We start from the raw sequence: 26,424 nt of genomic DNA, 5'->3' as shown, positions 1-26,424 counted from the left end.
GGCACAGTGCCCATGGAATGTGACTTTATTTTTATTTTTTTGTCCTTATTTGTTATTTATATTTAGTTTTTGTACATCACAAATAAACTTAAATAAACTGATTGGAATATCAGTGGGGAAAAAAATAAAAACTATATTAGTGAAATTGGAGGATAATGATTTAAAATCAGTTCTGACATGTTGGACATAATTCAACTATTTTGACCAACGGTTTTCCAGTTTAATTCCAGATACCATAAAGCATTATCTCATTTTTTATTTTTGTTAGTTTTTTTTTTTTTTAAATGCTTGGGCAATATGTGAATTTTGCAGAAGAGGTCTGTTTTGGTAGGAAGTGTCATGTTATGATTACGTTTGGGTAATAGCAGCAGAGAACATTTGATTTCTGTAGATTGGTCTTGAATTGGCCGGGTTACGGGGGGTTGATGGCTGTTAAAAGGATCCGTTTTCCACGCTGCTACCGGAGGTGGTTGATGGCTGTTTCTACTGTGGTGGAAAGTCATTTCTGCTGCGTTTTTGATGTTTACCCCAGCAGGCAGGCTGGTTAAACACATCCTCCTTTCAGTTCCAGTGGTAAGGAGAAAAACAAAACAGACACATCTCGCTTTAAGAAGCCTTTTCTCAGGAAAGCTGTGGTTTGATTCACAGATTTGTGACTGTGCTTTGAGACTCTGTGAGATTTTCCCTCTTCTCACTCCACCAGGAAGTCAAAGTTGGCCTGAGGCTGGATATCATATCCGTCTGCATATGGGGACTTCAGCAGGACAGATGCTGGAAGTCGTCAGGACTTGAACCTCAGTGGAGGAGATAAAGAACCGGATCAGAACCGGCGCTCAGCCTCCAGGCAAACGCCTTACACAGATGGCGTTTCCCTCTATGGGCTTAGTTATTATTAACACATATGACACAATAAATTGGACTCCTAGACTACCATCTTCATGCAGCATATTGCAGCAAATGTAATTATGCCGATATGCTAGTGAAGGGTATTTAAAGCGTACACATTTGCTGGTTGTCATGGACTATTTTTAATGTTTGCACAGTGACTAAAAAACTATTTATTTGATTAATTCAAGCTTCAGAACTGCCCTGAAGTGTTGCACACCTGGTTACACAGCTCTTTCATTAAACAGCTGTACAATAGTTTTCCTTCCAGATGAAGAAAGTAATTTGTTCATTTGAATTGGTACATGAAGCCGTACAACTAATCAGAATATAATTAAAAAGTTCATGTGTTCCACTAATTCAGTTCAAAAAGGGAAACTTTTATAATAGATTATATAAATTCATTGTTCTGTTATATTTCTAGCATTTATGACTGCTTCTCTGATTGCTATGCTTTACAGCTAATGAAAACAAAAAAATTATTTTTCAGGAAATCTGAATATTACATAAAACTAATGGAAAAATTAGACCACTGTAGTGCAAAGACCTCCTCCCCAAGTTCACAAAATGTAATTCCTTAAACAAACTGGTTGTTCAGGATGCTGAATATCAATGGAAAGGTTAGTGGAAGGAAAACTGTGATTGGGGGGAGGAGAGAAAACCAAATCTTTAACAGGATGGAGAAGCAAAACCAGTTCTCAGTAGTCTGGGTGAGGTCCACATTTAACTAACTAAAGGAATAAACGAAACCAAAAAAAGCCCCTTTTAAGACACTAATCCATGTTTTTATGCCAGAATTTAAGAAAGGATTACAATGCCTATTTGTTCAAATACTCTCATGTTTTCATTCTCACATTTCAAAAATGGGTTATACATTTATGAATTTGATTCTTTTGCTTTATTTCCCTTTTGTTTTTGGTGGGTAATATTGCAGAACAATTTTGGTTCTTAAATGAAAAAAAAATGCAATTCCTATTTTTTTTCTCTGTTTAGACATTTGAAAACGTGTCCAAATTTTATTTTCTTGCATTACCAGATACCTGTGTCCATAAAGTCGTTGTTGCAACCTGACAGTTGATCTGCTGCCTGTTTGTCTTTTGCTGCTGTTGTGATGGATTTAATCTGCAGAGAAAATCCCATCATTGGCACAACTTGACCTGTCACATATGATGTAATCTGATTTAATCCAACTTGTTTTGGTTGAATGGGAATGCTCAGTAACTGGAGACGTTCAGTCAGAAAAAAGTTGTTGGGTGAAATAGAGAGTCTTTAGTCAGAGGCTTCTTCAAATCCACAGCAATACAGATTTCTACAGGAGATGTTTCCTGCCAACATTCATCACTGTCTATAATAACTATCTGAAGAATTTGAATTGATATGTATTACAATAACATTTAATTTCCCTTTGGGATCAAAAAAGTATTTTTGAATTTGAGTTTGAAATACCTGGTTTTAACAGTATGAACCGTCCCACAGCATGATCCAACCACCACCATGTTTGATAGCATAATTTTATATATGCCATCTATAATGTCAAAATGGTTTCAAAACATTATTGTTTATTGCAGTTATTATCGGGACAATTTATTGTCCAGCAAAATGTATCGTAGCCACTATTATGTTTTGTCTGCAGGCGGTGTCTGTCGCTGGTGAACTCTCGACTCATATCTGCTGTAATCTATCAGCGGATGTGATCAGATTAGAGTGGATTATTCTCATTATTAGGAGCTCAGATAAGACAAGTCGACAAACAAACCCGCAGACAGTTATCTGGGATGTGGAGCGTATGAACCTTCACTTGCACAAATGTAGTTGGGGAAAAAAAACTATTCCTGGATCTGTGCGTGTGTTGTGCAGTTCATTCACTTGGCAAAGAAAAGGGCTTAGACATTTAATTTGGTTTCAGTCAACCTGAAACAGGAGGGATTTCTGACTTATGAGCGCATCTTCAATGTCATTATTTCCTATATTTCTTTTTAAGTCGGGTGTCTTCTCACTTCTTTCAATTCTCTATCCCATTGAGTTAAAACATGAATTTGAAAAACTCTACAATTGATCTTTCTCTTTTGGCCTACATGAATTTTCTTCTTCTTTTTGCGTCAAACCGACACCAAAGCACAGAGATGAACAGAGGATTAAAAAAAAACAGGCAGAAACACAAACCAGTGGCTCTCAACAAGAGAAAAAAAGAGGTAGGAAAACAGATTCAAGGCCAAAAACGTGCAAAACACTTTAAATGAGGGTCAGAGTACTTGGCCACAGACGTTAACTCTGGGGTTAAAGTTCAGTTTTTATAAAGCTCGCTTTAAAAATACTGGGAGAGTTCTGATTTTATACTTCCACACTGGTGTACACTGCAAAAACCCAAAATCTTACCAAATATTTTTGGTCTAGCTTCTAGTGCAAATATCTCAGTACACTTTCAATAAGACAAAACTAACTTACAAGTAACTTTTCTGCAAGATATAAGAGGTTGTTTTAAGACAATATTTTCTTAATATTGATGACAAAGTACTTGGAACGGCACTCGCAGCTCAGCGCAGCTACGGCCTATTGGCGAATGCGGGGATCCCAGCACAGCTGCCCACTCGCCACCGCAGACACTCTCACGCACTTCCTGCACCGGTGCCCAATGTGACCTTTCTGTCTGATGAAAAGTCGCATCAGACTATTTCTCTGAGAACTCAGTTTCTCAATCATCTCTTTGTCACTGGTGGAGTAATACTGACCCCGACTGGCGAAATACTGATGTAGTTATTCATCATCTTCGTGTTGACTTGTCACTGTGTTTTCTCTGTCTGATGCAAGTTATTTCTCTGAAAACTCCAATTCTCCGTAGATCTCTTTGTCTTTGGTGGAGTAATACTGACCCCTACTGGCGAAATACTGATGTAGTTATTCATCATCTTCGTGTCGACTTGCATCAGACAGTTTTCTCTGGTTGATGCAAGTTATTTCTCTGAAAACGCCGTTTCTCCATCAGTCTCTTTGTCTTTGGTGGAATAATACTGACCCCTACTGGCGAGTTACTGAAATTGTTGCTAAACAATGACTGCTGATGAATAATAAATGCTATTGTGCTACAGTGGAGTCGAATTTAAATTGAATACTATTGGGCTCTTTACAGGTTGACAAAAGTCAATCATAAAAAATTTGTTGCAAATCAGATGATTCATATGTGATTTAGAGACGACCATATGCATACGGAGAGGGATTGCAGTTTGCCATTCGGCGACACCACATGGTTCAGCCAGCAGCCAGCATTGACAGAGTTCATCATTTAATTTTATGTCAGTTGGCACAGAATTAAACCTTTATGAATAAAAGTAAAACATCTGACAGGAAAAAACAGATGATTTCCTGTTGGAAGAGGGCAGGGCTTAGGTGATGTCACCAATTGACCATGTGACTGTGATCAGGCCTGGCCTATAATGAGACATAGAAAGTCTGATGCAGCAGTGACCTTGTCTGTGGAAGTTATTGCACTTTGATGTTTCATGGCAAATAGTCAAAGTTTGGCACTTAGCCACGCCCACGTGCCCTGATGTACAAAAAATTTAGGATAACTTTTGACCTATTATGTCTCGAGTGTGCGGACTGATTTTCAAGTTTGTATGTCAAATGCTGTTGACGAGTTCGATCAGATACTATGTCAATAAAATGGACATGTTGGCCAAGTTCAGGATTCTCCAACTCAGTCACCAAAACCTCCATCCCCTCAACCTACAAAAAACCACAAAGAGAGCTTCCTGAAATGGTTTTACAGTCATTTTGGAAATTACATCAAAGACTTCCACTTCCACCCAGAGGAGACTAATATGTCTGGGCTCTCCCTCAGAGATAGGGTGAGAAGCTCAGTCATCCGGGAGGGACTCAGAGTAGAGCCGCTGCTCCTTCACATCAAGAGGAGTCAGTTGAGGTGGCTCGGGCATCTGGTCAGGATGCCTCCTGGACGCCTCCCTGGTGAGGTGTTCCGGGCACGTCCCACCGGGAGGAGGCCCGGGGGAAGACCCAGGACACGCTGGAGGGACTATGTCTCTCGGCTGGCCTGGGAACGCCTTGGGATCCCTCCGGAGGAGCTGGTGGAAGTGGCTGGGGAGAGGGAAGTCTGGGCCTCCCTTCTGAAGCTGCTACCCCCGCGACCCGACCCCGGATAAGCGGAAGAAGATGGATGGGTGGATGGATGGATGGAGGTTCCAGTGGAGCATCATACCCCAAGTGTCTGAGTCATTGGAACCTCCAAAAGGAAACTTGAATATATTTGAGAAGGTCCACTTGGCTTTCGATGTTGGTCGTAAAGCTCAGAATCTTTTCTGGAGACTCGTAACAGCTGAGGAAGCATTCATTTTAAAAAATAAGCAAAAACATAAATTTGGAGACAGTCAAGTTTTTTGTTTTTTCGCTTTTAACGCCAGGAGAGAAAAATGATGAGAATCTAAGCTCGTACTGACCCACTTCTACCCACAGCAGGGTGCCATGAGTCCAAATAAAACAATTTTTACTGTTTAACTGTTTGTCTTTTTATTAGAGCATTGTGTCAGTCAGGCTTATTGTTTCAGAGGCAGCTGAGGGCTGGACTGCTCATGTGATGCCTGTTATAAAAAATAACTTTTTTTTTTGCATCTGCTCCTTATTTTGCCCCTTTAAATCTTGATTCAATCAGCATTATTTGTTACATCCAGATGTTGGTGAAGCACTGCATTTTTCCCTTCATCTCCTCATGTGTTCTGTCCTGTTCTCCGTGTTGAGCTACGGTTCCCCACAAATCCCGGACATGCTGACTGCGCTCACAAAAAAGCACAATCTCCTTTATATTTCAGTGATTTTTTTTCTAGATGTATGTTTTTTATTAGTGTCATTGCGTTAACAGGCTGTACCAAGGATCCAGTGATTACAGGAGTCAAACTGCTGCGACTCCTGAGCCTCCGCCTCGTCCCATTAGGCTTCGCTTTCTCAGTCAAACGAGGCACTGATGGTAGCGTGACGCTCTTGGAGTCGATTGAGGTTTTTAATGTGCGGCGGTTTTGCTTCTGGATTGCAGGTCTGACTGAAGGCAGGCTGTACGTCGCAGCAGGAGGAGTAAATAATTAATTTGAAATGGCTAAATGCCATTTAGCTGCATCACTCGCAGGGTCGCGGTGTTAATGCTGCAGGCTTGTTTTCACGCAGTCATCATTTACTGAGAATCAGCAAGAGCAGAGTTAATGTTGTTAGTCACAGCTTGGCGTTTCCTTCTATATATGGGGAAAAGGCTCGTAACTCATGCTTCTTAACTGGAAACGTGATGCATGCAGGTTTATACCCCTCTCTCCTCTAACTTGGAGGTGGTAAAGATCTTCTATTAAGTCATACACCAGTGCTGTTTCATCCTGGACATTTCTGAATGTTGGCTTTGCACTTTGATGCAAAGATTTTATGCATCTTGAAGGATGTTTTAATGAGAAGCAGTGTTTTTATAACAGAGGTTTAGTGTGGAGTTTCTTGTGTAGTTTGGCTGAGCTGTGGGCTGGGAAGCTTACAGGGATTTAAAGAGACGGATCGGCTTTTGGACGGACAAAGGGAAACTTAAGCAGGGTTGAAACTATTGGTGATTAATCAATTATTGAAATAATTGGCAACTAATTTAGTAATAAATTAATCATTAGGTGGAGTATACAAGTCTTTTGGTGAAAAAACATATTCAGAACAGTAATTAAGCCAAAATTTTCCAAAGCATATACATTTCACTTTTATGACAAAAATCATCTTTGTAAATATGTTTTACCCAAAACTCCTCCAGTTGTATTTTTAGTTTCAACCAGTTCAGATTTACTGAATTGAGTTGTTGAGCTGGTAAAACAAACCAAAAAATAATAATTTATCTTTTTTTTTGCCTACCAGTAGTTTAATTTTCCCAGTTTTGACCCCCAGGACAAAAATCTTTTGACACCACTGTTGTAACCCATAATAATTACAATAATGGAGAACAGGATATTTTAATTAGTTAAATTTATTATTGCACTACTTTCACCACTCGCAGCTACATTAGGAGACTTTTTACTGGTTTAATACTCATAGCTATGAACGCCAGGCACCAGCTGTAACACTTTAAAGTAACATTGTTTTGTAAAAAGTAAACTTTTTATTTGCAGCTTTTTTACTGTTTGTCCTCTTTTCCCCTTTTAAAATGGCTGAATCTGACAAACACTAACAAGTTTAATTTCCATCCCACGCCGAGCCTTTAACATCTGACTGACTCATCTTTTCTAACCACTTAGAGTCATTATGTTTGTGTAAACTTTTTGATGTATGGTTGTTTTGAATTGTGTTCCCACTCTTTGTAAATGTAGTGGTTTTGGAGTGAGTGGGCTCAGGCTCTTTCCACAGAATGGGAAATAAAATAACTCGGACACAGAATCCAAATTATGAAACTGAATAAAAAGAAGAAAATAATTTCTCAGAGGTGTAAGTAAATACCTGCTGAACGCTGTAGTGGTGGCATTTAATCGTCCTGTAGCAGTAAAAAGTAAAAGAATGGATCAATATGACATTTGGAAAGAGGGTGAAGGTGAAAATGAACTACTGGGTAAAAAAAAAAAAGTTGAACAGCAGTTTTATTAAACCAAGTGCATCAAGATTGAACAGGGAATGAATGGTACTAATTGCTCTGCCTCTCTGCTTATTGATCCACTGGGTTTTAATGTGGATGCAAAGATGGATGGCTCTTTAATGGTGGATGGTAAAGACAAAGGCAAAGGTGTCTTGTATAATTCAGTGAAGGATTGTCTGAAACATAAAGATGTCTGGATTTTTAAGGATTTAGCGCGTTTCCATGACAGCATTAAACCATAAATGAGGTGAAATCTAATAGATTTATTGTGTAAGGGGTAGAAGTGATGACAGATTGGGATACTTTATTTTTAATTATAGTCTATAGTTCAGGTTATATTTATGTGTAGTCCTCCTATGTTCATTTCAAGTTCAGTAGGTCGAATTCATGACAAACTACAGAGCAATATCTCCCAATGAACAGTTAGCAGCAGTTAACGTTTGGCAAATTAATCATAGCTAAAATGGACAACATTAATAATGAAAACAGGTAAAAAATGTATACAAAACATGGCAAAATTACTCATGAAACACTGTACATGATTAAATTTGTCTAAAATATATGTTAAAATATAATACTTGTAAAGAAAACAGAGCTGATTCTGATACCAACCACAGGTACAAACAGCAACTGAAGAAAGGGGGGAGGAGCTGTCAGTTACCGGTTGCTATGGTAACCACCAACTGCCAAGAGACAGAACGCAACAACTTAAAGCACCAATAAATGTCTGAAGAAACAAAGTGTTGACTCAACAAAATAGATTCACAGGATAAACACATTTTGACAAACTTCCCATCTATAATGTTGTTAAAATAAAACTCTGTTGTTTATGCTTGAATGATTCACAGTGCAGGAGAGAATCAAGTGGTTTAAAAAAGAAGCGTTTCAACTGAAATTTGACAGACCTCAAATCAAAAAGAGTAAAATCTTCAAGGAAGAAATTATTCCAGCTGATAATGTTCAACAGAGTGTCACTGATGATGAATGAAAGAATAACTGCAGGGATGGATGAATGGATGGATGGAGTTTGAGATCCGTTATTTTTATTTTTATCCTACGTGGAAAACTAACTCAGTGAAAACACCGTCCACATCATGAAACATGTTGATGGCAGCGTCATGCTGTAAGGAAGGTTTTCCTTCATTTTTCTTCCCAGAGTTTATGGGAAGAAAAATGGAGCTAAATCCAGTGAAATCCTTAAATAAAACCAGCTGAACTACTGTGTGATGGTTTAACCCGTCATAATAAATGAATTGATCGCATGATAAAATGGTCTCTAAACAACAATATTATTGTTTATTGCAATAACTTCTGGGATAATTATCGTCCAGCATCATTTGTTATCGTGAAGATCTAATCACATGAAATAAACCATAGTTGGAGATTGAATGTAAAATGTTCAAGGAGTACGAATATTTATTTCGCTTTATTTTTCATTCACATTCTGTTTTAAATCAAACTTTTTGGCCTACTCAGATTCTCATGGCAATCTGTTAAATATCTAAGTGGAAATGTCTGTTTTGTGTTTGCTTTCAGGATGAATGGAGCTCCAGTTACTCGTCCAGCCGGGGAAAATCTCACAGCGCCGATGAAAAGGCACACACCATCGACGCTCTGCCGCCAGGTGGGACGACACGCCTCCTCATACGACCTCGCCTCGATGAGCTCACAGATCGTCTGCAGACCGAAAAAAAAAACTGAGCGAGAGAAAAACGTGTCGAGCTATTTACGTAATGGTTATTACTTTCTTAGATTTAAAAAAAAAGAAAGAATGTAATTTTCACCATCAGTTGAAGGTAACAGTCTTGGTTCAGCCCAGTCGTAATTTTTCTAAACCTCTTTGTCGTTGCACTTTGAAATGCTGATGCTCATCTCTTTATGTAAAATCAATCTTGATTGCCTGCAGATTTTTGTGCAACCTGATAAAGTCGAGGCTGATGAGAACATTTGTTTCCACCTACATTTCCTTCATGTTTTTATTCAAGCAAGGCTCGGTTTAAATGAATGCTGTAGCTTCAGTTGAAGCCTTGATAGATTTTATGCAATTTGTTTTTCCCACACAGTTAAATAACAAAACTTTGTGTCACAGGTTGAAAGGATGTGTTGGCAGGATGCAGTTCAGTAGCTGGCATCCATCATGATTCATATAATTTATATTAGCAACATGGTTTTTATCTCTAAGATGTTAAACTTCAACTGGGAATTGCTACACATTCTTGAGTATTTGTTGTTTATTTAAAGAAACAAATACAGTTCTCTCAATATCACACCACATTTCTCAACATTTTCATGTCCAGTTATTTCTATTTGCGGGATGTAACTTATAGTTATTTATTTTTTAAGCGTGAGAGTGAATTTGTGATGAGACCGGTGGAGACAGAATTAAAAGCACCCTGTGATCTCCAGAACTTTTCACAATTGTACAATTGTTGCTGGATAGCATCATATCTGGAAAACCTAATTTCAGCATGAGGGGAAGCATGAGGCTAGTTTCTTTTTTTCCTCTGTTGCTTTTCTGACTGTTTCACCACAGTTCTACCCCCATGTGTATCATGCTTGCATTTGAGTGTTTCTTCATTGGTTACAGATTTTTCTTCTATCAACATGAGAGATTTCGGTGCACAAAACGTCTCATATCACTGTTAGTTTCAGTCCTGCTGAAATGGAGAAAACATCCCAAAAACTCATTTTTGTTAGCAGTGACTGAATTTAATTGCTAACCACCTGAGCTGCATGGTTAAATTGAAGGCTGTAGTTAACTACAATGTTGTCTCTAGCATGTTGACCGTCAGTAACAAACTCACAGGTGTGTATTGGCTAAAATAATAAAGTAATAATAATAATAAAGTTAAAGTGATGTCAATAGCACCTGGCTATCACTATGGTGTTGACAATTAACATTTACTTAGTTTGCTCAGAAAGTTAAGATTAGCATTTATATCAAAATTTGCTAAAATGCTACTTTAGATTAAAATGCTATCATTAGCATGAAGGATATCACTAACATAATGCCCTCCAATAGAATTCTCCATGCAGTATACAAAAACTGGATAAGCTAAAATTAGCAAAAATGCTAAGGTTAGTATGTGGGCTATGACCAGGATGTTGACTAACATTGACTTACTCCTGCTAGTGTGCACACATTTAGTTACAATTAGCCACAATGCTAAGGTTGACTAAAATGTTTTCAATTACATGTGGGGAATCACAAGCATGTTCACAATCACTAACTTAATCCAGTTAGTGTGTAAAAGCTAAAACTGGTTATAAGATGCTTTCAACAGCATACAGACCATTTCCAGCAAGTTGACTAACATTCAATTACTCCAATTAGCATGTATAGCTAAAGCGAACATTGACTTCCTCCATTTAATATGCAAACTGTTGTCTAAGTTAAATTAGTGAAAATGTGAAGGTTAGATAAAAACCTTTCCATGGCATCAATAGCATGTTGACTTTCTCCATTCAGCATGTGAAGCTTAACTTTTACATAAAAATTAGCTAAAATGCTAATGTTAGCTTAAATCCTACCAGTATAGTTTTGTATGTCACTATGATGTTGACATAAACTTATGCCAATCAACATACATTACAAACATTAGAAGCTAAATTTAGTCAGTTTTGATGCTGTCAGTATCATGTGAGTTATCACTATCATACTGACTAGCATGGCATGCTAAACTTAGCAATTATTTCAAAAATTTGCTACAATGCTTATTTTAAATAAAAGGGTAATAATGTCAGAAAGTATTGCGTATCCAGCCTGACCTGGGAAGCATTATATCAGATATTTTGGCATTTAATCGAACTGAAAGTAACAACTGGAGAACATGGCTGATTGATTATCTCTCATTATCACTTAGACTCAGCGCCACAGAATCCTGTTTGCATCCCTCACACGACTGAGACCTGCATCTGCCGAACACTTTCATCTCCCCCAACCGTAGAAATCAGGACATTTCAAATTCAGGGAGACTTCACGCTCAAATTTGTTTCACGTATAACTTTCAACAGTAACTCACCTAAAAATATCAGAGATAAGCAGAGAGAAATGGAGGAAGAGAAGGGGCTGGAAATGAGGTCTGAAGATTAAAAGATGAAAAGATTAGGAAGTGAAAAATGTAAAGATGGAGCATTTTCCTCATGCTATTCATAAATGTGTCGCTCTGGAAGTCGTAATGCACTTAAAGTCCTCACACTAAAACATTTAAAGCAGATAAATGAACTAAACCAGCAGTTATCATGTCATAATTTTTGAAAAGCCTGTTTCCTGAATGGCTGGTCATCTTTATTCAGTGTAAGCTGAGTAGCTTTTTTGGTTCTCACACTCTCCACATAAATGTTTAATGGGATTCAGGTTAATGCTTAGTTAAAGGTTAATGCATGCTTTTTGAAACCCAGACCAATATTTGTGTAATGTACTGCAGAGATGAGGGAAACAACCCATTTCATACTTCAATAGTTTGTTGACCTTCTTTATTACAATCTGTCACTTATTTGAACCTTTGCTTCATTTCATTGAGTTGAACATTGGCCTACCCCTACTACACCTTCATTGTTTTCTTTTTCAGTTTTTTTCTTGTGTGTTTGACATTGTGAGTTATGCAATAAGAAATATACTGCTCATATATTCATTTCTTACCAAGCCTAAATTGACACTATTGTCCTTGGTAATGACATCTTTAAATGTCTGCAAGGTGCCATAGTGTTTCCCACTTGTAAATAATAATTCTTACTTTTGAAAGATGGGCTGCAACAAGATAATCATCTATGAATATTATAATGTATAAAACTAGAAACCATCTGTTTTCTTCCTTGGCTGCCTTGATTTGTGTTTTTTAGCTGATTCTGGCCCAGATGTTAGTCAGTAAGTTCTTTATGAACCAGGTTTCCAAATACAGCTGCATCATTCAGAAAGGAATGATGCCGCTGTGATGCAACATCTGGCCCCTCTAATGGAGCTCGGAATGATAAATGTTCTCCTTAAAGATTACATTTTATCAAACACATTAAATATGAAGACAGTAGTTTAACTTATCTTTTAATGTGTTTTAGGAACAAGTTGTTCATCGATGTTCAGGACTTGTCCAATTCAGAGGTTTAAATGAAGCCGCACACTTGTAGTGCAGCCCATAATTCAATACTTTATCATAATTTTTCACATGTTTATACAAGAACCTGACTTGGCACAGATGGGTTTTTTTGTTTTGTTTTGGGGGGTTATCTAACAGTGTTAACCACTGAAATTCTCTAAATGATGACCATTTTTAAAGATGGCCGCCATGGTTGGCAAGGAAAAATTAGTTTTGTTCTAAAACTGGTTGTGCTGCCATGTGCAGATCTGAAACCTCTGATTAAAGAAGCAAATTTTAGTTTAGCATCAATTGAATTGAATTTTAGCAGTAAAACGAATTTTGAGGTTTAATGTTCTGACCTGACATTTTTGGGAAGCTAATTTTTAGCTTCACTTATCATACTCAGGTCTGATTCTAGTAAAAATGTAATTTATAAAAATCATTATCTGGATGATTCTCCAGATAATAGAAATTATCTGGAGTATATATTCTGTGGACTCATGAGACAAAAGGTTTTTTGTCCATTTACGTCAGGCATAAAACAAACATCTTTTCTAAAAATAGTGCTATGAGAATCTCCAACCATCAGTCACTGACCTTTAAACTCATTTAGATTATACAGCACTCAAGCAGGTTCACCTCTGATTGGCTAAAATAAGATAAACTGAAGTTTTTAGAGAGGCCTAGTCAATGTCTGGACCTCAACCAAACTGAGATACTGTGGCATGACCTTAATCAGGTTGATTTTGCTTTAAATGCCTTAATTTGGCTGAAATAAAGCAATTTTTCAAAGCATAGTTGGTCAGAGTTACTCCAATTCCAGTGATGTGAGAGGCTCATCGACAGTTTGTGCAAACACTTGATGGAAGTTGTTGCTGCCAAGGATGGAAAATGTTTTCACATAGTCATGTTGGTTTTGATAGCTTTTCCCTTAATAAATTAAATTATCAATTGAAAACCGCTTTTTATGTTCATGTAGATTATCTTTGTTAGACACATTAAAATGTGTCTCACTTGTAAGAGGGCAATATTTTTTCCCAGAAATGTAAAAACTGAACATTATTGTCCATTTATTCCGATGGAGAGCATGTTTTTAATCTGTCAGCATTTATTTAGTTATGTATGGTCAGTATTAGACAAAAATGTGTCCCGTAATTTTCGGACTATAAGCCGCTACTTTTTTTTTTACCACGTTTTTAACAATTCGGTTTACAGTCCGGTGCGGCTTTTCTGTGGATTTTCCTTCAACCACCAGGGGGCTCTTTAGCAGGAAGTGAATCATTGGAAGTCAAAATTGGAAATCGAAGAAGAACGTGCTAATTTTCATTTAGAACAAGCACATGCTAACAACAGGCACAACGGAGAAATGCTTTCAAACTCAAACCCCCCTCATCAAGGAAGCAACACGAAGAAGTTCATATGATGCAGCTTTTAAATTGAGGGCTATCGATCTGACAGTACAGGAGGAAAATAGAGCCGCTGCACGTAAACTCGGCGTGAACGAATCCATGGTTCGGCATTGGAGACGCAGGGCTGCGTCCTTAATAAATCCAGCAGATTTATTAAGGACCTTATGAAAAACCGAAAGCGGCGGGGATACATGTGTAATGTATCTTATAGCCAGGTGCGGCTTGGATATATGTACGTTTGCAGTTTTTGGGGGGGTTTTTAAACTTTGTAGGTGCGGCTTACAGTAAGGTGCGCCCTGTAGTCCGGAAAATACGGTAATAATAATGATGCCAAATATTTGTATTTGCCACAGGATGAGCAGAGTTTTGGTATCTTGGGTGAATGTTTAGCTGACAGATGCAGGAGTTCAAGTGACTGCAGGAATCCAGAACCAAACACAGACACTCTTCTGGGTTTTTCCCACTTTGGTACTTTTATTGCTGCAGTTGGTGAAAATGAGGTGACAGCTGGAGTATTCAGCTTGACTGACATCTTCACTATTTGTCAGAACTTCGTTTCATTTTATGGCTTTAGAGCTGCAACTGTTAATTTAGTAATTGATTATTCTATTGGTTATTCCGATGATTAATCAGATTTTTAAAAGTTGATGCATTTTGCAGAGTTTTCATTTAACCACTAAAGCCTTTATTTGCATAGGCAAATAAATAATTAAATTCTTTTTTAAAATAAGAGAATAAACATTTTATTACCTAGAAGACAATAACAGCATTCCTGCGGTTAATCTTTGATCATTTGTTGCTAGAATGCATCTTTAAAAAAATTTATAACTTGTTACATGTAAATTTTTGTATTGCTTTCAAGTTTGTTGTTCTTTCAGTAAGTGGCCTTTTATGAGTCTGGATACTCCAGTTAATTATAACTATTACAAAATTAGTTGTCGATTATTTTAATAATTGACTCACCACAATTAATTTGATTAATCGTTTCCATCCTAATTGCTCTGAGTGGTTGTAAGTCTATATTAACATTTTTATATTTCCCTGCTTATAAAGGACAGTGAACTTAAAACTCCAATTGAATTAAATATTCACCATTGTTCAGTGTTTGTGGTGTCACTTTAAGACAGATGTGCAGAGCATGTCTGAACATAAATCCTTCATCTCTGTTGCTATTACGTGGAAACCCAACAGTGTAACATGACTTCCTGAATGTTTTCAGTCTGGAGGATTTTAGTGAAGAGAGGCAAAAGAAAGAGAAAATGTTCAAACATCTGTGAGGTTCCACAGATCACACTGCAGGCAGATGAGTTCAGACTAACAGAGATTATAAACTGCTGGCTTAAACTAGACGGATGTTTCTCTTTGGACTTTACAGAAGAGGGAAAATGTCAAATAAATAAACTTTCCCAGGAAGAACGGGTCCATTGAAATTAAAGAAGTTTTCAGAAAGACAGAAATAAATCGTCATAACTTGTAAATCCTTTACAAAGTGAGCGTTATCGTCAAAAACAGAGCTAAGGTAATGCAGATTTGATTCAGTGGGATAAAAACTTTACACGCTAAACACAAAGTTAAATTTCAATCAGATTACTTTTTTTAAGTTTTGTTTTATTTCTTTGTGAATAAAAATAAAGCAGCAGAAGAGTAAATGTCAGAGGTTTACATTAATCTGTAAGATCAGCTGCATTCAGGTCAGCTTGCTTTCTGCTGAAGTGTTCACGAGACAATATAATCTAGAAAATATTAATAATGTTTTAAGTATGTTTTAAATTATGTGTGAAAGTCAGGTTTGTAACATGAACACATCAGCTTTAAGCAGATCAGGGGATACAGCAGACCAAAGTCATGAAACCACTGGAGAACAAAATGTTTTTTAACATTATTTCTGCAGAAAATCAACCTTACATTACATTTATAGGTAACATTTTCTATTTGCTAATTTGAAACAAAAATGTAATCTATGCCCTTACTGTTATCTTCTCTCTTTGCTTCTCTCACTTTGTAAATTCAGTCCCATTTATGCTAAACCTGCAGCTTTCATATCTTATAAGAATGTTTGATAAGACTGAATAAATCTTAGCAGCTGAACGTTCACAGCGTTTCAGCAGAGCTGCACAATTTATTACATATTTATCGCCATAACGGTGTCAGTATGTGCAATGTAATGTTTGGACTGCAGCAGAACGGCACAGTATGTTGCTGCTAAGTTTCAAGTTTTACACATTCAAATTCTGCATGCCAGTAATATAGTGGCCCTGCTGCTTGGACTTTCACTGCTGATGAAGATGCTAAAGAGAGGCTGGGACATTTTGGTCAAGGAAAAGAATAAGAACAGCCAGGAAAATGTGCTTCAACTTTGATAGATTTCTTTATTGCACACTGCAAAATCACAACATCTAACCAAGGATTTTGGTCTAGTCTCTAGTTCAAAGATCTTTGTGCACTTGAAATAAAACTAACTTTTAAGCAAAATGTAGGAGCTTATTTTTTGTAAATGATTCTTTTATATTAATGAAAAGTTCTAGTTCCACTGGCAGATTATTTTTCTTACAAGACATTTTCCACGTTATAAGTGAAATCATGTGGCAACTTAAAACAAGCTCCCATGTCTTGCTTGAAAGTTATGTGTAAGTTTGCTTTGTCTTATTTCAAGTGTACTAATATTTACATTGGAAACTAGACCAAAACACTTGGTCAGATTTTGTGTTTTTGCAGTGCAGCAAAAGCATCATGTGCACTGATTATAATCCATGTGTGGAGAACTCCTCCGCTGCCTGTTTCCCCTGTTGGATGGAGCCACCAACTGAACACAGATGATTCCCAGGAGGCTAAAGGTCACAGGAAGAGTTGCAACCAGATTAATGTCTGATGAGAAAGAGAGAAGTGGATAAAATATGAATTTAACACAACTTTAAGTTGAGTTTCTATTTATGCAACAATTCATCGTTTATCATTTCTGGCATATTCACCTTTCACTATACACTGTAAGATTAAGGCATGAGGCATGTTTACCGAAAGGCTGTGTTGTTGTTTTTTATTATTATTATGGTCTCATCCATTTATTCAGGTGCAACTTTGCAAACTCGGTGTTGCTGTAATGTTCCTTCTGGAGAGAAGAGATGTTCTCCTTGCAACCCATAAAAAAGACAAACGTGTTTTTACTGTCATGAACTCAACAGTATATTAGTGCTGCAACTAGAGATTAACTTGGAATTGATTATTCTGCTGATTAATCAGAGTGAAAAAATTTGCAACAGACTGCAGATTTTTAATTTAACCACGTAAACCTTTTTATATGTATTAAAAGATGAAAATAAACATTTATAAACTGAATGTTTGATCATTTGTAGCAAAGAATCCATCTGCAGATAAAAAAATTACAAGACAGTGAAAAGCTCAGTTCTTTCTGCTGAACTCAGTGTAAGAGTAATCTGGGGCTCATTTTTAGATTAATTGATTGATGATTGGACAGCAAAAGGTGATTAACAGAAGATATTTTTTGCTGAATTGAACCAGGTTCAGCTAAAACTGCCAGTTGCAGAGTTCTGATTGCAGAAAATGAGTTTTTATTTAGCCTTGACTACTTCCCTGACTGTTGTTTCAGAAAATGGCTCATTTTTGTTTGTATACTCCAGTTAATGATTAATGAATAACTAAATTAGTTGATTATTTCAATTCATCACGATTAATTGTTTTTCTACATTTGACTGAGGTTTATAACCTCTGCATTTCAACCAACAGTCCAGTGCTGCAGGGAGGAACCCACATGCACATCGTTGCAATTTAAATTTCTCCACAGTGATTAATTACTCCTCCTCCTGACATATATCAGCAAGGACATCGCAGTCGCATGCTACGGCGTCTCTGGTTCAGTTGTAGATCATTGTTCTAATTAACATGCCAGACACATGAAAGACTCGCTCTCTCCTCCTCTGAGAGTGGCTTGTTTGTTTGTCTGCAGCACACGCACTCAGCTACGCCGAGAGATGCTGTAATCTCACATTTCCACATGTTTCTCTCAAGTAACCAGCAGCTAAACTGTACTAATGGGTCGTGTGTTTTTCTGCGCGTCACTAATCCACGTTAAACTGTGAAATCAAATGTGACAACTCAGTTTGCAGCGCAGTTCACTCCCTGTAATCTGGTCACACTGCGTCTAATAATATTTGTTCTTAAAAATAAACCGCGCTTGTTGGTTTGCATATTGTTTAAAGCTGCAGCAAATGTGCAAACACAAACCTTTTTGGTTTTTTTCCCCCTGACTCGCAGCGGTTCATGATGCGTCTTGCAGCTCAACCGCCATGTCCTCGCTCTTTTCCCATGAATCCCACTCAGCATATTCCTGCATACATGCAGCATAAATTCCCCGCTCTGAGCGCCGCCTTGTTTTGCTGCAGCTCTCACTGCCACACTTGATGGAGTCTTGCATCAGACGGGCTGCTCCCCCCAGTTCTTACTCCCAGTGAAGTATCACCACTGTTCAGTACAAAAACAAGTTTTCAGGTTTTATGACAGTCTTTTGGCCGTTTGCTGACAGTTTTTCACTCCTAAATTACTTTGATTTCTTCTATAGCTGTTAAATATGAGTGTGTGGTTTTCTTTCTTGTCAGTCGACATTTAGAGTTTAAGAAATCGCGGTGTTTTCTGAAGCTACAGATAAGTACAGTAAGCTGTTTCCCATAACTTTGAAAACCTGACATTAAGACTCTGAGCATGCTAACACTTCAGGGACATTCACGTTTTAAAGGTTGAGGGACGCTGTCGACGTGGGATGAAGGCCTGACTAATCTAAAAGGTTCTCCACTGGTATTTTGAAGTTAAACGGTTAAAGCTTTTAAATGTAAAGTACTTACACTACCCTCAATGTATTTGAATGGTGGTATGATGTTCTTTGTGGATTAGACACCTTCCAAAATATCCATCCATCAATAAAACATCTTCCCAAATGTCTGGCGCATGTGAGGAGGAACCCTTTTTCAATTCCTAAATCATGAAAACTGATCTCAAAGGGGACCTATTATGTGAAATTCACTTTCATTTTTATTCTTCCATTTGGGTCTCAACTGCTTCTAAAAACAGATCAAGCGCTTAAAAAACCCCACCAAGCTGTTTTTTGGCCGTAAATTAATCCTGTTGCACCGTTACCTGGCAACCCAAGCTGAGCTCCCACACATTTGATCAGCTGGTTTTACCGCTGTATGCTCTGTACAATGGCTGCTGGAGAAGACGAGTGTTTTGTTGCTGATTTACCATCCAGAAACGATTTGCTGCATTCTTGAGGGTTGTGTAGGAGGCTCTACTAGTGCTTTTCAAAGCTGTACGTTTGTGTCAATGTTCTCACAGGTTCTGTTTGAGCTGAGGCAGTAGTCAAGTCTGGGTTTGAATACTGAAATTTAAATGTTATATAGGCAACACACCACAGAACAGAAGAAAATCTGTATAATTATTCTGGCATTCTTAGAATGATTTTTTTAAAACTTGTAACCTGTGAGTGTTGAAACATTTTGACACATTCAGTTCAAATTTATTTAATCCAGGACAGCACTGTAAGCAATGTTGCGTGTTGAGGACAGAGTAACTGTTGTCTTGTACATAATAATTTGCAAACAAAGTTAGAGAAATTAAAATGAAAGATTTCCTGTCTCACACACACTGAATTTCTGCGACTATAAACAAGAAAAACATGGAAATGTATGAAGAAAACTAATTCTGCAGGTTTGTCTTCATCAGTTTCACACATTTTTGTTTTTGTTTTAGTCGTTGCTTCACCTGGGAACTAAAAACTCTAAGACCTGCTACCATTTTTACTGTGGTCTTTGTGTGTGCAGGTAAGGTGCGCTGGCAGGATTTCAACCAGAACCTTTACGTCGGCGCCACCTTGGTCCGACCGGGTCAGGATCCTTACGCCAGGAACAAGTTCAACCAGGTGGAGAGCGACAAGCTGCAAATGGACCGAGCCGTTCCCGACACCAGACACGACCAGTAAGCGTCCGCTGTATAAGACGAGAGCCAGTGAAGGCACCCTGCTGTTCCTGTTAATGACATCTGCTGCGTGTGCGACTGCGCTTCTTCATGCTGCTCTTTGTCGCCTGTCAGTTTGACTAATTGGTACCAGACTGGATACGATCTCCTGGGAACTCCCTCCATTGTTGTCTGAGAGATAAAACCAGGAAGTCTCCGCTGATCAGACTCACTGATGTTTTTTGCCCTTGACATAAAGCAACACAGCCGCCCCCCCTCCGCCAGCGATGGCTGCAGATTGTTTGGTTTACAGGAGATAAAAACGAACTGACATACCACTGACTGAGTAAATTATCTCTTACTAAGCCAGAAGGCCATGCCCCTCTCGTCTCATTTAGCCTTAACATTTGAATGCAGATAAACTGTTATTAAGCTCTTTTTGGGCTGAATCCCATTTACTAGCCTGACCTCTACACAACCGCTCTCCCTTAACCTTTAATTTGAAATCACAAAGTGTAACAATTACATTATTCCACTGCGAAATGGGCTCCCTTTAGGAAGCTAATAGTCACTTTACATAAAATAAGTGACATTAGCATGCCCACACAGGAACTGGCAAACTCTTGACCTTTTGCTCATTTTTCACATTGCGACCACAAATATCAGAGTAATAAAGAGACCCATTGAAAACCTGGTGATTCCACCAAATATTGAGTTATAACATTAGTTTTGTTGTTTCTAAAGGAATATTAACTTGTTTTGTTTGCATTATTTGAGGTCTGAAAGCTCTGCATCTTTTTTCCTTATTTTCACCATTTCTCAATTTCTGCAAATAAATACTAAATTTTTGCTTGGAATTTCATAGACATGTCATCAGTAGTTCATAGAATAAAAGAACAATGTTCATTTTACTCAAACATAAACCTATAAAGAGTAAAATTAGAGAAACGACCATTTTCAGTGGTCTAATCTTGCTTAAATCTCCTCACATTTATCTCTGAACTACATTGTTTTCTTTGACCTTTACTGATTCTCCCCAGCAAAACTCTTCACAGAATAACTGGGTAAATACTGACATAAAGTTGCAAAAAGATGGACTTAATTCACTAATGAGGTGACTTGTGAAGGTTATTAGTTGCACAATTTTATTTATGGGAATTGGATTAAATGCAACTGAAATTTAATGCAATTTTCAATTGTTTTTTATTTTTGAATTTTCACTATTTTGTTTTTGTGTTTGGCGTAAAATCCTTTTTGAGTACATTACAGTGTGTGGTTGTAAAATTAAAAATAATAGAAATCTGAGTTGTCTCTATATCAAGAAAAATGGAATGAAAATGCTGAGGATTTTTTTAAAACATAGATTGTTTTGTCAAAAGTTTTACTTTAGAAGTCTGACAGTTATCCAGATTTTCACAGTAAGTCACATCAACAAAAAAGTTGAGCCCATTGTTGCTATTTTTAGGGTTGCTAAAAATAATTTGATTTCACATTAGTGGTTTCTTTGAGCCAGTGAAAATATTTTCACAAGTGCAACTGTTTTTGCAAGTGCAGCTCATAACTCTTTGCTTCCCAGCATAGTGCTGATAAATCAGACCAGACGGTTATCGCCTCGTCTTCCTGTTAAAACACAAAAATTAACCGGGGAAACACCAACTTCCCTGCACAAAACACACACAATGTAGGCGGGTTCATGTACATATCCATTGGTTTTGATTCAATATAACAACTTAGGGCAGAGTTTCTCAAACCTTTTCAGCCTGAGGACCAATTAGTGTATTTAACAAACACTCACAGATCACCTAACTTGAAATTGCCCCTTCAATAACACAACATCTTAATATGTACAACTTTAAACAAAAATATTAGTCTCTTAACTCACTTATTGTTGTCTCCCTTGTTCGTCTTAAGAAGGGCGGCACCGTTTTGTAAATGTGCCTGGCCATAACAAAACCATAAACACTTGGGGCTTTTTTAGTTCGTTATAGATTATGAAAATGTGGATCCTCAGTTTTCAAGTGACGTCAAACACGTGGAAATCAAAAAATAAGTTTTTTGCTTTGAAGTGTTGTGCACATTAATAACATTTTAAGGCTGTTTGTAATTTAGAAGCATAATAAAAGAAAAGAATAGACTTCAGTTGCTTTTGCAGAAATAAAAAAGATCCACTATTAAATATAAAAATTATCCACCACTTTTTATTAATTGTATTTATTTGCTGATTAAATCAAAAATAGCAATAGCTGTTGACGTGTAAGCAGAGCAATATAAGCAAGCAAACTAGTAAATCAAATAACTTCCCACCCATTGAGACTCGGTCACGGCACAGAGCCTTTCAAAAGAATCGAATCACTCATGAATGACTCATCAATACTCTCAGCAGGTATGACTTCCTCCGATCAAATAAGTGATCCTGGCATTGCTTTCTGTCCACCAGTATTGTCATTTTTTCTTCTGAGTGACCCGGTGTTCTATCAGATTATCATAAACTATCAGAATAGCATACATGCAGCGAGTACCCATGCCTGCGCATGCGCATTAAGAAGTCCGACCGTCAAAGGAGTTCTCAGTTCAGCGACAAGTTATGACGAAAATAAGTCATTAAATTGTTTTCAACGATAACTACATAGATATACATGTATTGTCGTGGTTTCAAAGTTTATTTATCTAAGCCCTCGATACGTGGGTTGTGCTTTTCCCCTGCGCCACCACAGCGCCCCAGTCCCTTGCTAAGTTAGCTGTAGCGTCGCACTTTGAGCTGACGTCACGGCAAATCAACGGTCCTTTACATGCAGTACCATGCGGACCACTAGGGGGCGCCCGCGGATCACAGTTTGAGAAAGACTGCCTTAGACAACTGAGAAAACAAAACACTACCGAAATCTGGGATTTAAAATCTGATAAAGTCACCAGAATAAAAGAGCTGTAGAGAAGTTCAGCTGAAATATAAGGCTGCATGGATAATGCTCAGAAAATCCATCCAATCAAATACATTCTCCATCTTGAAGGTTCAGGGTGGGATTTGTTTGTGTTTTTTACACTGTTAGATGAAGCTGAATTGAGGGGATGTAAGAGACCCCACTCACCCAGACAGCCACCTCAGTCTGTTCTTTATACTGCTCATTTTAGTTGACAGGAACGTTTGTGGAGTAACACCACTGTTTGTCAGATTGCCATCTCTGCTCTGTGACAACACTACCTCCCTCCAATATTTCCATGATACTTTAGTTTCATGTAACATGCATGTCTGTATCAGTTATATTGCTGTCTGTAACTTTCTCAGATGTAGAAAAACAGAACAAAAACCATATTATGTTGCTGATTCTTTGTGATTAGATGTTCTCGCACTGTTTGTCATCTTCATTTTTCCGTGATGCTCAAAAGTTTCAGGTTCAGCTGTCAGTTTTCTGGCTTTATTTCATGCTCTTACTCTGTGTTGATGCTGATTATGATGACATTCTGTTGGTGTGTTGCTTTACTCTGAAGAGACGGGAACATTTCATGTCCTAGGGAATGAGAATACTCTGAATCAATCATTTCTATATCAGGTTTTTTATTGATAGCTTTAAAATCTGGACCAACTTCATTGACTTTTTGCATCATTCTCTTGCTGAACGTACATATTTTTGGTGTTTATGAAGTTTATTGAACGCTATAAGTCACAAATAAAATCACAGCAATACAATAAACAATGAAACGAGTGGGTAGAAGTATAAACTTATTAAAACCAACTCCTTCTCCAGCAACATTACAAAGTGATCTCACCCTATTTATAAGTATTTCCCCAGATTCTTGACTAATGCAATACATTCAATATGTTAATAGTAGCTCTAATAGTATTAACAACGATAATAATTGTGACATTGAATCTAGCAATGCTATCTAACAAAGACAGTTTATCATATTTAGTGTAAACCATTTCCTTGTGCAAAGGTTTGAATTCATCTTTAAATACTGCTGAATATTTGTGTTTTTGTTGTAGAAATGCTTAAAGCTTTTCATCAATAATCCAGTGAAATGTGTTTGTTAATTTCTTTACCATTCACAGGCTCTATGGACGATCTTCCCTTTGAAACAGTGACGTGTAAACGCTGCATTTATCATCCTAATGGAGCAAGTCATTAAATCCATTCAGTGGTTTTATGGCAGCAGCCTCTGTTGAGATGTGCTCTGTGATTTTTGGGTTGTTTCTATGAACACAGACATGCTTGCTCATATATTGACCTGACTCAGACCGTCTGGGCCATTAGGCTGCTGACGGCGCTGGGACGAGTCCATTGATCCAATACTGATGTGTCATTTGCACAATGTGCATCAGTTCTGATTGCTTCCTTATAGTCGGTTTAATCCAGGGTCACAGCACTTTCAAGACCAGATCAAAAGTGCTTTTAGGCTGGACAAAGGTTGTGGTAAAGTCAGATTATGTATTTATGCCATTCCAGTATAAATGGAAGCGGAACGGCTTCCCGCAAGATTAATGCAGGTGGTTTAAATGCTAAAGCTCTTCTGAATGTATTTTTGGGACAAAAGGTGGGAGCATTAAAACTCTCAAACCTCTGATGTTCTTGTATCACCTGTCAGTAGTTTTAATCAGGACTGAAACAATTAATCAGATTACCGGTAATCGTGATGAATTATTTAAATAATCGTTTATTAATTAACTGGAGATTACAGACTCAGAAAACATTTGTTGAAAAAACAACCTATTCAAAGCAGCAATTAAGCCAAAACTGTACAGAAATTATACATTATATGTTATCAGTATTTTTTAGATGCATCCTCAGCTACAAATGACTAAGTGTTCACTAAAAAGGAATGCTCCTTTATTGCATTATAGACAATGAAATGTTCATTTACTTAAAAAATTGATTGAATCATTTGTTTATTGGCATTTTTCAATGTATTTCTAATGTTTTCTAAAAAGGCTTACATATCTAACTGATTTTTTTCTGTCTGATTAATTGATTAATCATCAGAATAATTCATGGATTAATTGATTACCAAAATAAACATTAGTTGCAGCCCTGAACTGAACAGTAGTGGAAGGATGGACGCTTGCATAAAATTATATAAATATGCTGATGACAAAACGTGAAAGAGTTCAGAGTGCGAATACTTTTGCAAGACACTGAATCATTTGTTTCAGCAGGAGAATAAAGTTGCTCAGTTGTTAAAAAATAAATTTAGGAGCAGTTTAGACATTTTATACTGGCTCAACATCTGGAGTTAATCATGGGGTGTGGCTGCTGGACACCGTCCTCTATCTGAACTGGGTCCAGCACAGTATTCAGTGTTGTCACAGGGCTTACTGGACTCACTCTGGATGGTGTCACTGGTTTTACTGGGTTTTAAATTAAGGCAGGATTTCTTCATCTGAGCATCAGTCTTCACGTTTATGCTGTGTGTTTTCATGCTTCGCCTCCATGCCTTTGTGAGCAGAATCAGATCCATCTGGACTTAAAGGGGACAATTTTTTGTGCCTCCATTTTGGATCTCAACTCCTTCTTGAAACAGTCTAAGTGCTCAAAAAACACCCTGCTATTTTTTGGCATATTACATCTGGAAGCCGTTTGAAAAACAGCTAAAACGGTTAAGTCGCATTCCATGGGCACTGCGCCGTTACCTAGCAACCCCAGTGAAACCCAGGTCGTCACCTAGTAATTCAAGCTGAGTCCCAGAACATTTGGTCAGCTGGTTTTACCGCTGTATGCGCTGTACAATGACTTCTGGAAAAGAGAAGAGTTTTATTATTGAGTTACCATTCAGAAAATGCTTCTTGTTGGTTTGACCTTATTTAGTGTAAAAATAAATAAATTTAAAAAAAGCAAAGTTATATACAAACAAGATAAATTTAAAACAAATACAAAAGAAGAACAGTAAAGTATATCTAAACGTTCAAAGTGTTATTTCTACACCCAGCCGTTTTACATTAGTGGCGTCATCTGATAAATTACTATTGGTTGTGCAGGAGGCTTTACTAATGCTTTTCAAAACTGTACGGTTGTGTAATTGTGCATCTGTTTTCAGACATTTTCAGTGCGACTATAAAGTTCGAGTTAGGGGCGTGGCCAGCAGCAGTTATTTGGGTTTAAAGTGACAAAAGGCCCTAAAGCAGCTCATTCTGAAAGGAGCTCAAAACAGGCAGAACGGAGCAGACTAACGTCTCATTATCTAAGAAGGAGCTTGATGAACATGCTTCATATTCAGATCTAAGCTAGCCTCTTCAAGGAATCATAATTGGTCACCTTTAAGGATCTGTTCAACAGCCTGACTTGTACATTCAGCAGTATGTTTGTGTGTAGAAGCTTATATTCATGTTAGGGCATTTTAAAAAAACTGTGTTTTCATCTTTGTCTTGTTTGGTTTTGCATTCAGCTGCAGAAGTAAACAGTGGAGGTCAGACCTGCCAGCCTCCAGTGTTGTCATCACCTTCCATAATGAGGCTCGCTCTGCTCTGCTGCGGACTGTCATCAGGTAGAGCTGTGCCCTCTCTGCTATTATCCTC

The 26,424-nt window shown here is 37.6% G+C and overlaps 1 protein-coding gene across 1 annotated transcript in view; it reads left to right on the top strand.

Moving 5' to 3' along the window:
* The window catches only part of galnt2 (UDP-N-acetyl-alpha-D-galactosamine:polypeptide N-acetylgalactosaminyltransferase 2), a 71,158-nt gene that overhangs the window by 28,598 nt on the left and 16,136 nt on the right, over nt 1-26,424 (top strand). Inside the window, exons 2-4 of the mRNA XM_044136020.1 lie at nt 9,011-9,098; nt 19,787-19,940; nt 26,295-26,393. Of these exons, the coding sequence (XP_043991955.1) occupies nt 9,011-9,098; nt 19,787-19,940; nt 26,295-26,393 (341 nt within the window). The remainder of the gene's footprint in view (nt 1-9,010; nt 9,099-19,786; nt 19,941-26,294; nt 26,394-26,424) is intronic.

This window comes from Gambusia affinis, linkage group LG02 (assembly GCF_019740435.1).
Source record: "Gambusia affinis linkage group LG02, SWU_Gaff_1.0, whole genome shotgun sequence".
NCBI lineage: Eukaryota > Metazoa > Chordata > Actinopteri > Cyprinodontiformes > Poeciliidae > Gambusia > Gambusia affinis.
Note: the sequence above shows the minus strand (reverse complement) of the source record. Positions and strands in the feature narration are given on the sequence as shown.